At 40.2% G+C, this 12,016-nt stretch overlaps 1 protein-coding gene across 4 annotated transcripts in view; it reads right to left on the reverse strand.

Annotated features, from left to right (window-relative positions):
- The window catches only part of Jph1 (junctophilin 1), a 74,942-nt gene that overhangs the window by 8,420 nt on the left and 54,506 nt on the right, over positions 1-12,016 (reverse strand). For all 4 annotated transcript variants that reach the window (XM_063257470.1, XM_063257469.1, XM_013143770.2 and 1 more), the window contains exons 3-4: positions 10,591-10,709; positions 1,157-1,797 (exon numbers count right to left, since the gene is read on the reverse strand). In XM_063257470.1, coding sequence (XP_063113540.1) covers positions 1,157-1,797; positions 10,591-10,709 — 760 coding nt within the window. The remainder of the gene's footprint in view (positions 1-1,156; positions 1,798-10,590; positions 10,710-12,016) is intronic.

Here is a 12,016-nt window from a genome sequence, read left to right on the forward strand (position 1 = left end):
CTTACTGAATAGTCAGAGTCTTATATTAGTCTGTCTTGAAAATCATTTAGCTTTATGGAGGCTGACAGTTAAGAAGTTAGTTCTAATAGTCCAATTAATTTATACTTTGCTAATTAAAAATAATTTGAAAAACAAAAGAACTGTCATTTTATAACTATTAGCAAAAGAGACAAAAATTTCAAATATAAGTTAATTGAAGAGATAAACAAGTTGCTAAGGCCTATGAGTAAACTAAACAGACAAAAATAAGAATATGCTATCATTGTGTTGGCTATAATACCAATCTTTAATATATCTCTAAGCTACAGGTTCTTCCTGAGCTACATTTAATATCCAACTCCCAAGCATGTGAGCAGTTAACATATCAGTTAGTTGATTCTAAAAAAAAAATCAGTAATTCGTTTCAGATTATATAAATTTTAAAGACTCTGATGAAATAATGGCACATATTACTCAACAAACAAATCTCATGTGAATGAGCATTTAAACATTTATCATTAATTCTAAGCTTTTTTAGAGTTACTAAGTAAATATCTTACATACCCAAGTCTCATTGATAATAATGAGCATCTCCTAGGGAACTGCATACCTGAGAGAGAACAAGCACAGTCCGAGGCTTTAGAATACCAAAGTAATTCTCTTAAATTGTTGCAAATTTTCTCATGGGGGAAGAAAAATGGTCTTGCTACAAAGCCTGACTAATCAAGGAAAATCTAAGACATATATCTGTGAAAAGAATTCATAACAGCTAAAAGAAATACACTTGTGGAGCAGGAGAGGGGCTCAGAACTTGCTGGGAGCTTGGAGAGCAGCTAGCCACGGTGGTAGCCATGTTTCCCTTCCGCAGTCAAAACAGCAAGCTGACATGAGGCTAACCACAAAGTCCTGACCAAGATTTACTGAGACTGAGCTTGTCTAAGGCTGCGGAACTTACGTGGATTATGTTCAAGGTGGGTGGCTGAGTGGACACAGGAATTCTTGCCTGGAGAGTTCTGTGTTATCTCAAGCTATAAACATGTTACTCTCTGCCCTAAACAAATTGTGCTCCTGGGACCTCTTGTTAGGTTGGCTGTTGTGGATATGTTGTCACCCCATGCTGCTCCCTGAAAGAACCAAAGGGAAAAAGGGAAGAGAAAACATTTCTTGTAAGACTTACTGAATTGGCTTCTTTTTCCAAAGAAGGGCACGGATCGTTGCTTGCTGGATTCTTTGGTATAGCAAGTTCAGACTTCTTAGCTTTTGGCTCAGCTTTGCTTTCTTTGGCAACTGGTTTTGTCACAGATTTAGGGGAACTCCACTTGTTGGGCGATGGCTTGTGCACCAGTGCTGAGGAAGCCTGGCTTGATCCATCATCGTCCTCCGCGTCTTCAGGAGGGTGCTGGGGGGCATTCAGTTTCACATAGTAGCCGTGATACTGAGAATGTAGCTCCCCATTGCTGGGGTTGGGGATATGGTGGCGGCCAGAGTACTTGGACTGGGGTATCACCTCCTTTGAGGGGGCCTTTGACATCAAGGGCTTATTGACAACAGCTGTTACTTGCTCATCAGCCACACTCCTTTTATCTTGACTGAGTCTTGCCCCTGAAGTGGGGTTCTGCTTCCTCAGGGGCTTTGGAGAGGAAGGCTTGGGAGAGTAGCTCTGTTTGGGACTTGCCTCAGGAGATGCAGGGGGGGTTGTGCCTTTGCGATAAAAATGAGGAGATTCCTTTGGTGTAGGCGGCTTTTCTTGTACCTTTTCTTCGGGATTTTCTTTAGCATCTACACCTTCTTGAAATCTCTGTTTGATGTAATCAGGGCCTGGAAAAAAATCAAGAAAAAAGGGATGAAGGTAATAAAAATAAGTATAAGGTCTTGTACCTTAAAGGTTGACACACTGTTTTTGCTAAATGGGTTAGTATTTCTCTTTTAAATATATTTACAATGCTTTGATTAAATATGAGCATGTTCATTCTGTAGAGGAAGAGATTGCTGATTACTAAAAAGATAAAGATAGTATTATTGTTTACACTATTTTTATGGCCATAAAAATAATTCTGACATTTCAAATAATTGTGTCATGCTTTTGTATTTGCAGAACCCATACTGATACAAAAACATAACTAACCTATTTATCCAAATTATATAATATAATTAAAACACAGGAGGTACACATTTGTATGAAGAAATGACTCCTGTCTGAAAACTTAAGAATGTATCTGCACTGTAAATAAGAAGCAATTCTGAAGAGAACAAATTTGTACTGGTCAGTAAAACCTTGCAGTTAGGAACAACGATCGTAGTTTACATTGTACTACACAAAGCACTTTGAAGGTGGGTATGGGTGCAGGCCTGTAATCCCAGCACTGGGAGGTTGAAGCACAAGGCTCTCAAATTTGAGCCCCACCTGGGCAACTCAGTGACTTAGCATGGCCATGTCTCAAAATAAAAAATTGAAAAAAAAGACTAGGGATGGAGCTCAGTGGGAGGGCTCTACATGCAACAGCTAGTTAGCCCTCTTCCCTGCCACTTTGATGCAGTCAGTGTTTTGCAGGCATCAAATTCAAGACAAAGAAATTGTCTTTGGTTCTGGGTGGGAGCTGCCAAATCGTCTCTCCAGTGCACAAAGGAGAAACCCTCTCCCACTACTGGCTCAGAGTTGACTGGCTCGTATCAAGTCTACAGTACTGTACTGCATCTCAGGTATTTTCCTTCCTGCTTTTAACCCCATGTTCCATCCCGCATTAGCAAAAGAGGTGCCGAAGGACTGAAGAACAATTATCCTTATTTTTTAAAACTACACTTACAATTTTAATGGCGCTTCCTGTGGTGGTCTGAATAATAAGCTACTGTAATGCAATTGCAACTTACTAGTCAAGGTATTTTATGAAATTTAAAGCTTCATCAAAATTTTAAGAAGTAGATATTATCCCCGTTTTTGAGACAAAAGCAGCTATAGAAGCTGAAAAGCCAAAAGAGCACATGGCTCCTGTGTCTCCTTTAAGAAAAAACATCATGCAACACAGAACATTTTCCAGGCAGAAAGGAGAATTCCAGGGAGCACACAGCCACAGGTTGCACCCAGGGCCACAGACACGACACGGTTAGAACCATTTCCATCTTCTAGAAGAGAAACCCACCCCTTGGGATTAGAGTTTCCCCAATCTGTCAAGATCACTTGTCAGCAATTGAGATTTCCTTTCTAAATATGGTTAAGTGTCTCTTTTTTTAAAAAATGGCAATTTTCTCTTAACTCTGTCAGAAAATAGCAGCATGAATTCCTGACCCAGTACAACAAATTTCACTGAATGAAGAAAAGGGGTGACTGCACTCATGCTCAAGGTGGCATCTCTGTGTGTACACGCTTCCTTAGGCTGTGTTTGGATACAGCACTAAGGGACTGAGCAAACACCATGCACCTTAGAATTATGTTCTCCATTAGTGACTCACCCCAACTTTTTACTTTTATTTTTGGTGCCTGGGTGGTGTCAGGTTACATCCTCACCATTTGCCCCAACATTTTGAAGTCCCTAAGGTCATTCACTCTGAAGAAGCCCCTGGGGATTCTATTGGAGATTTATTTTTACAAACACCTCCCACCTCTCTTGTGATAACGTATACTTTCTGAGGTAGCCTGATGTATTGTGCTGCTTACATACTTTACCCTCATCCCTCCATCCAAAATGGCATCCAGGTTGTTAGGATTCATGCCTCACTGTTACTCAATTTTATAGCATTACTGACTATACCTGTGTAGATATGACAGTGAACATACTGTGTGCAAAGGTAATTAAATTGTCAAGACTTTTGGAGCCAATGGAGTATTAATTCAAGCCACACAACCTTGAACCAATTATACAAATGACTAAGGATTTATAAAGTCTTCAATCTAATAGATAAGCACAAAAGTTATTTTTGCAAAGAACTGCCAAAATCTTTCTCTCTTAAAATTAAGGCACATTCTCGGCACAAACCATCAATCATGAAGAGCGTGGGGGGAAATAATTCAAGCTTTGAAAGATAATAACCTCCAGCCAAAATTGATATATCCTGCACAACTGTCCCTAGAAATTGATGGAGAAACAAGGTGCTTCCAGGATAAAGATGATATAGGCAATTCTTTTTAAGATAGCAAGAGGCAGTATGGTAACCATTGTTGATCACATTGTATTTTGTTTTTACATTATGTCCATCCTTTTGATTTGACTGACTCTGTCCTATTATGTCACATTTGGTTTTACTTTCTTCAAAAAAAAAAAAAAGTAATAAGAACTGTGGGAGTAATAAAACTCAAAATGTGTAATTGTCATTGTACAAAAGAAAGCAAAAGAAAGTGCTCTAAAGGATATAACTGCATATATATTTAAGTGTATAAGATAGATAACCATATTACTGAGTCTTGTTGGATCATTGAACAAAACTGTTTGCAGTCTCACTGTTTGAAAGTCCCCTCTTATATGCTTTAATTTTGTAACTTGAACAACTATTTCTAAGATGACAATACGTAATTAACTAGTGATTTCCTACTGTTTATTTTTCTGAAATTCTGTATAACTTGTACCCTTCTTCTGTTTTTTTTTCTTTTTTCTCCTTAAATAAAATTAAAAAAAAAAAGAAAAAAGAATTAAGGCACATTAAAAGCTAATGTTTAAGCCAGGCGTGGTGGCACACACTGGTAACCTCAGCATTAGCAAGGCAAAAGACTGAGGAAAGTTCGAGGCCAACCTGCAAAAACAGGGTAATCCTGGATTTTTTTGGTACTAGGGATTGAACTCATGTCCTTGCACTTGCCAAGTAGGCACTTAAGCCACTGAGCTAAATCTGTAGCCCCCAAAAAGCTAATGTTTAACTTAAGTACATACAGAAAGAGTGAAAAATAACAGATCGTGGCAACCATTATTAGTTATATACTCTTAAAGTTGGAAGGAAAAGGTAAAAAGCTGCTGAATTGTGAGAAATAAAGCCAGCAGCCCATCTTTGCTCTGAAGATGTGAGATGGGACCGTGCAGCTTATGGATTCAGGATTTACCCAGAGACTTTCAGTCCTGCCCTGGGTTTACCACAAAAAGCAGATAAGAAGCAGAAATAGGAGCTGTTTTGACAAGCAAAAGTGACAGCTGCCAGCAGAGGACAGGCCTGCTGAAACACAAGTAGAAGCAGCTCAGGCAGTTCAGTAATATTGGTTTAAGAAAAGTTAATTTTTAAAGACCATACTTCAAGGTATATGCTTTAGTTATCTCAAACAAGAAAACTTGTAATACTTGAATGTAATACATATTTTCAATAAGCACTAAAAGAAACTTTCTCTTCCTCTCCATTTATACTCTACCCTCTTTAATAGGCCAACTTAAGAATGATCTGGCTATTGCAGGAATTTGTATTAATGGACTTATGAAGTTAAAGTTTGGACTCTATTGAATGTACTTCTTAATATGCTTATTAACTCTCAAATACCATCTTAATTAGTTCTTTAACATTTAGAAGTCTTATATGTTACCTCTGAATAGTTTTCTTGCGTAGGTATATCAGGAAAGGTGTATCTTACTTAGGTGACCACTTATGCCCTGTCTTCTGAGTCTTTCAGTTCTATCTACAGGCCTAATGTTACTCAAAATCTACGAGGTTCAAAGAAATTACTAGAGTGGTGAAAGTATCGTTTAGATCACTTCTAAATTTAAAAAACAATCCTAGCTTTATGATACATTTGAAAATTACTTGCTGAGGAATTTTAATATACTCTCAAGTAGAGGCTCCTATACTTGTTGCCCATTAGAAGCAATTAGGGTGCTATGACTGGAAATTTTGATTAAGTAAGTACAAATCAAGGCCTAGAAACTTCAAGTTGTTTGACGTGTTGAAACTTGAAATGTTATCAGATGCTCTGTGTGATTCCAATATATCTATCTGTTCACAAATGTCTGAAGACATGCAAAAAGTACCTATGCCGAACTAGACATAGATCTCACTCCAGCCTTCCATATCCAACTGGAAATGCTTGCAGTGTGGCATGGTCATGTGACAGCTGGCCAAATAAGGGGAGAGTATAGCTAGATTTTCCAGAGCAAGATTAAATGCATTTTAAACGAGACATTTAATGTAATGCAGAAGACAGAGGTTTTTCCTGGACTGTTTTCTACTGGAAGGCACATGCTGTGCCTGCGACTTGTTCTGTGTAGTAATGAGTGTTAGCAATGCAATGCCAGCAGCATAAAGCTGATGAGGTGCAGCAGTTCATTAGAAGGACTGGTCCGAATATTGCCAGGGAGGGAAATTATGACAACTGGAGATAGCTGTTACAGTCAGCATAGACAGTCTATAAATCCTAAGAGTTGCATTGCCCTATTCTCTCTGTGATTCACATGGGACGAAGTCAGATCCAAGTCACATGCTCAGTGACACGCCACATATATGAAACAACAGTGAGAATGCACGCCATCCAATGACACCGAAAGGTAAGTTGTCATAGTTGGCACAAAGACTCTGAACAGACAATGGCAGCTGGCGGCAGTGAAGAATGCAGTTTGAACTTCAGAGGTGAGCCTCCATGGGCGACAGGCAGTTTCAGAAGCACCAGAAGATTCCCCAGCACAAATGTTGACAAGGGAGTGACCATATCAAATGCTTTGTAGTGACAACAGGAGTCACTAAATAGAAATTAAACATTTTCTCTAGAGACTGCCAGTCAGCAAAAGACAAACCTAAAAATCAACAACCACCAAAGGCTTCTAGGTCATTACTGGTCCATAATAGCCTGCACTAGTGAGGTCACTTTCACCTTAAGTGATCAAGGTTTTGTGTATGTGAGCACATCCACACTTAAACACACTAAGACAAAGCTTGTTGGTGATGTTGCCTAGGAAGCCAGCTGGCTATCAACCAAGAGGGCTCACAGTAATAAATTCACGTTTCAGGGCAGTATTTCAATTTCCTTAACTTTTTCCCAGCTCTATTAATAAATATAAAAAATTTACACCTTTCTCATTTGAAATTAACAAAATTAGAATCTTGATAGAAAAACAACAGAGCCAGGAGTGGTGGTGTACACCTGTAATCCTGGCACTTGAGAGAAGGATGCTGAGGTTTGAAGCCAGTCTGCATTACATAGTGAGACCTGATCTCCACCAAAAGATAAAAAGAAAGGCAACCAAACAGTGAGACAAAGAGTCACACATATAGTTTCTAATTGTCCCCATTCTCCAGTCCCTCCTACTTTTTGGTGATCATCCTTCAAAGCTTTCTCTCTACCTTCCTGGTTTAGAAATTTGACCTTATCAGTACTTTGAAGTAGAGCCATCCTATTACCAAAGCTCACAAGACTGACGTATAATACTGGAAAGTTCACATTAATTTACAGTGTGCAGTGTCAACGTCACATGGGCCACAGGGCTCACACTGATACTATCCCACCAGCATATGCTTTCCTTATCAACAGGCTGAACCAAAATTAGTTACTGGTGAACATGGAATCAGAACGAAGAGCCCCAGATGAATGACCTACCTAATGGCTGAACTAGCCTGATGCGTCTGCTTCCTCAGTGAGGATGACCTTGCCAACAGAGACACACGGTGCTGGCAGCAGTTCCCTGTATCCTGCCCCATCATAAAAAAAGCCCTTGCCAACGTGACTGCAATATGCCAAGGTTTTGGCTCAGACTGCGCCTCCCCTGGACAGGGTTTGGATGGACACTGCCAATTTTTGCCTCTGTGACTCGTTTTCTTCTATGTACTCTTGGGTGACCATCTCTTCCTCTAGATGTCTTCTTATACCTAAGCATGTAACAAGCAGATCTTGCAGTTCTTAAAGCCACATTATCAGGATCCCTGCCTGGTATCATGGCCCCGTTTTCGAGTTTAACTCTCAGAGGGCCAAGTTCTTTCTGAATTGTTGGGGAGTGACTCACTGTGTCACTCACTGATGTTAATTTAGGTTTCTCTGTGTGTGTGCAACTATCTACACCCACATCCACATATATCTCTTGGTATGTTTTTATTAACCCTTTGCGATCATCCCACATGGCTGTTTATTCTTGCATTTTTACATGTATTTTTGAACTAAGCACATAAGGTTTAATTAAGATGGTAAATATCTGAAAATAATGTCAGCTCCTGAAAATAGGTAACTTACCACAAAAGTGTCCAAAATGTAAGCTATGACAGGCATTCTTTTTCCCAGTTAATGATGGCGCCTGCATTCCAAACAATGGAAACATTTATATCTGAGATATGTAAATTAAATGAGCAGCTCCATAGAGAGTACTTGAAAGCCCTTTTAGAAAATGTCTATCTGATTTGATCACCCTGTAAATGTGCCGTAGAAAGCATGAGTTATGGTCCCTTGAGAAGACCTGTAATGGTCAGGACAAGAAAAGGCCTTCTATACAGCTGCTGAAGGAAGTGTTGGCTGTGGGTCAAAGGGGACTGCAGTTTTCCCCTGAGCCCCAGTCTCCAATGGACCCACTATCGTCTCCTGGGATGTATTCATTGCTGATGGACAGCTTGCTTATACGAAGCTGGTTGAGCTAAGAAAGAGTGGAATTACATTTTCCCACAATATTTTTTTCTTCTCAAATGCTTTTACCCCATAAAACACTTTAAAAACCATTCAGTCTGGGAACTCAAATGACCTTCCATATCATTTACCTCTTGGTAACACCTAATAAAGTCTAGTGGAACCCCATTCCCAGAATTAACAGAACTAAAAATTAGCATTTGTAGGCAACAATAGCAACTTTGTTTAGCTTTCTGAAGCAGCTGAAGCTGAGTGTCTCCTGACTGTCCCCTTCTCCTGACAGCAGCACCACTGGGGGAGCACATGCCAACGCTCAGCCCTGTGGCTCTCACATCCTAAGATGGCTAGTTTGCCAAGGTGCTTAGGCACCAGGGAAGTGTGACTTCATTTCACACTAGAAAACCAGCTCACTGAATCAGAAGTCACTGCAGAAAATGCAGAGGATCCATTTTCTAACAAAATATATGTATGTTTCAGTGATTTTCAGTCTCACTCAAAAGCTTAAAACACTCACTATCTCTGGCTGTCTCCTTTGGCCTCATACTCGCGTTCACTCTCTGACAACAACCTATCTCAGCACCTGAACTGCAGTCCCCGCTGCATCCTTTTTCACCAAAAATAGCCTTCTTAGTCTTTTACTATGTTTTTCTTTACAGGAAATAATCCCACCCTGACCTTCAAATATGCAGGTCATATTTTTGCATTTCTCTACTCATTTTTTCCAGCCAAGTTTCTACATTTTTCTAGGATTCTTGGACTTCCATTCATGCTGACTTACATTGCGCACTAGGATTCAGAAAGGCTCTGTGGTATCACCACAATATTGTATCACCTCAGTGGAACCAAACATATAGCAAACACATATATTGCTGAGGGTGCCGGGGTAGGCACAGGGTGCTAGTTAATACAACTTGGCAAAATGAATAAATACCAATATGGAAATTCGTTAGCAGGAACATACATCTTAATAGAAAATTAGGATGATACTTTCTGGGGGCTGGGGGTTTAGCTCAGCGGCATAAGTGCTTGCCTTGAAAGCAGGCAGTCGTGAGTTCGATCCCTGGTACCGATAAAAAGGAAAAAGACAAAAAAAAAAGAATGATACTTTCTGGCTCTTTACCTAGAAATCCTTGGAAGCAATTACTAGAAAGATGTTTATAATACAATGGAGAAACATGTAATACGATGACAACTATGTTAAAATTTAAAAGACCAGTTTATTATAGAAAGGAGTGCAAACAGTCCACCAGGACACTATTAGAAAGTGAGTGAAACATTTAAAATTATGATAAATATTTATTATAATATATGAGAGGCTGATGATCAATATTGATTTTTTGTGAAGTTGCCATTTTTATTTCTTCTATCGTGACATTTATTTTCCTCCTGTGCAGAATAATATGGCTTTAAGTGGGTACCTCCTAATCCCGGTTCCTTCAACTTCAGGTACAGGAAAAGAAAGAAAAAAAAAAAAAAAAAAAGAAAAACAAAATCTAAAAACAAAAAACAAAAAAACTAGCTGGGCAGGGTAGTATCTGTCTGTAATCACCAACTACTGAGAAGGCCGAAGCAGAAAGACCGAAAATTCTAGGCCAGCTTGAGGCAATTTAGCAATACCCTGTCCCAAAATTTAAAAAAGTAAAAAATGGATGGGGATGTAGCTCAGTGCTCCTTGGGTTCAGTCTCTAGTTTAAAAAAAGACAAGACAAAAAAAGAAAAAGAAAATTCCCGCAGTACTTACTGGTTCTTCTCTTATTGCTAAGTGCTACTAGGGGCGCCTCTGAGTTTGGGGATATTTGTCTCAGAATCTGCAGTCATCAATGATACAATTTTTCAGAGTCAGACATTTCTTTTATATCTGTCTCTTGTTTAGGCTCTTGATTCAAAGCTTGTTGGTCATGTGCGGTCACAGGTGACAGGCAGGAAGGGAGACACCCTGGGCGGAACCCAAATCTCCAGGCTGACATTCAGTCTTTGGGTGCTCTTTATTACTATTTGTGCCCACTTATTTTGTAGTACTGCTGAAATTCATGATACACAGACCTTTAAGTGAAGTAGGAAATAAAACGAAAGGCAGGGCTCCACTCAGAGGAGACCTGTCTTACCTGGTTGGTAGAAATCGGGTGACAGCTCCCTGGCCACAGCCCTCGCAATGTCGCACTCCTGGCGGGCAGCCAGGGCAGCCTGGTCAGCAGCGTCAGCCTTCGCCCTTGCGTGCGCAGTCCTACACGGGGCACAAAAGGGCCAGTCAGCACCTTATTGATTACACTCCGACAAGCAAGTCTCCCTCCAGGAGATGTTACTTGTGATCACGGCCTGACACCTACAAAAGCAAGTTTTAGTGTCACACTGCTGTGAGATTTCAGTGAGAATAACTGAGATGAAACTATACCTGGAAATCACTTTGGTGCTCCTTTCAGGGGAAATAAAAAATATGAGCAGAGTCTGTGTAGCTGATGTCTACTTAGTTGGGAAAACTTACTGGATCGAATCTCCTCTTTCCTTGGTAGGCATTATCCTTTGAAAGTATGAAGAGTAGAATTGGAGCATATGAATGTGTAAAGTGTGGGTTTCATTCCTATAGTAGAATTCACGTGAGAATTTGATTAAGGAAAGTCTGCCCAATAGTACAGCAGTAAAGTGACTTTTGGGGAGAAAAAATAAGCACAGCTGTTACTGGTAGTATTTACTGGTAGTATTTACTGATTCTCATGGTATGAATATGACCACATAGCTAATTTTGGGCTCCCAGCATGCTGCAACTAGGCATGCAGTTAGATAGTTACCGTTGCCTCACACCTGACTGCTCAGGAGGGTGACTGAGCTTTCTGTGTAGTTGATTTTTTAAGTTCCTTTCTTTTTTGAAACATGGAGACAGTGAGGCAGAGTGGCTGAGGATAGAATGGATCTTTTGGTCTTCCATCTCCTCCCTGGCCATCCTCACTCAGGACAAAGCTCTCATCTTTCCACAGGGTTTGGGGTGAGGGACAAAGCAGAGGGAAAAAAAAAAGTGAGCATCTAATAACAAGACTGGAATGGATGTTCACTAGTCAGAGAGGGTCTGAAAGTCAGAGAGAGAAATGTGGGTCATTGACTTGCAAAGCTGGGAAGACCTTGTCTAGTTAGTGACTAACTGGTGATCATAGGCAAGGGTTTCTTTATAACTCTGTCAACTTTCTATCACACATTCTCAGCACCAGAAGGGCTAAAGATAAGTAGTAGGAAAAACCTAATGAAAGAGTTCTCCTTCTTTTAACTGGTCTCTAGGGGAGGAGGCCAGTGGATCCACCTCTGCGAGGCTAGACTGCAGGAAAGAAAAACAGAAAGAGGGGTCTGATGGAAGACCATGGGGGCAGCTTGTAGGAGGCCCTTCTGTCCACTTACATCCTCCAACCACCTCCTCTCACACTGGACACTCACAGGCCCACCTCACTCCTAGATGAACTTGGAAGTTTGAGACATTTGGAATTTAAGCCTCATGAAGAATGGAGTTTTTGTTTTGGTCCTCTGCTACAAATTCCAACACACAGA

The sequence above is a fragment of the Cavia porcellus genome, unplaced genomic scaffold, assembly GCF_034190915.1.
Source record: "Cavia porcellus strain 051 isolate PalLab524CR breed Dunkin Hartley unplaced genomic scaffold, mCavPor4.1 scaffold_10, whole genome shotgun sequence".
In the NCBI taxonomy this organism is placed as follows: Eukaryota; Metazoa; Chordata; class Mammalia; order Rodentia; family Caviidae; genus Cavia; species Cavia porcellus.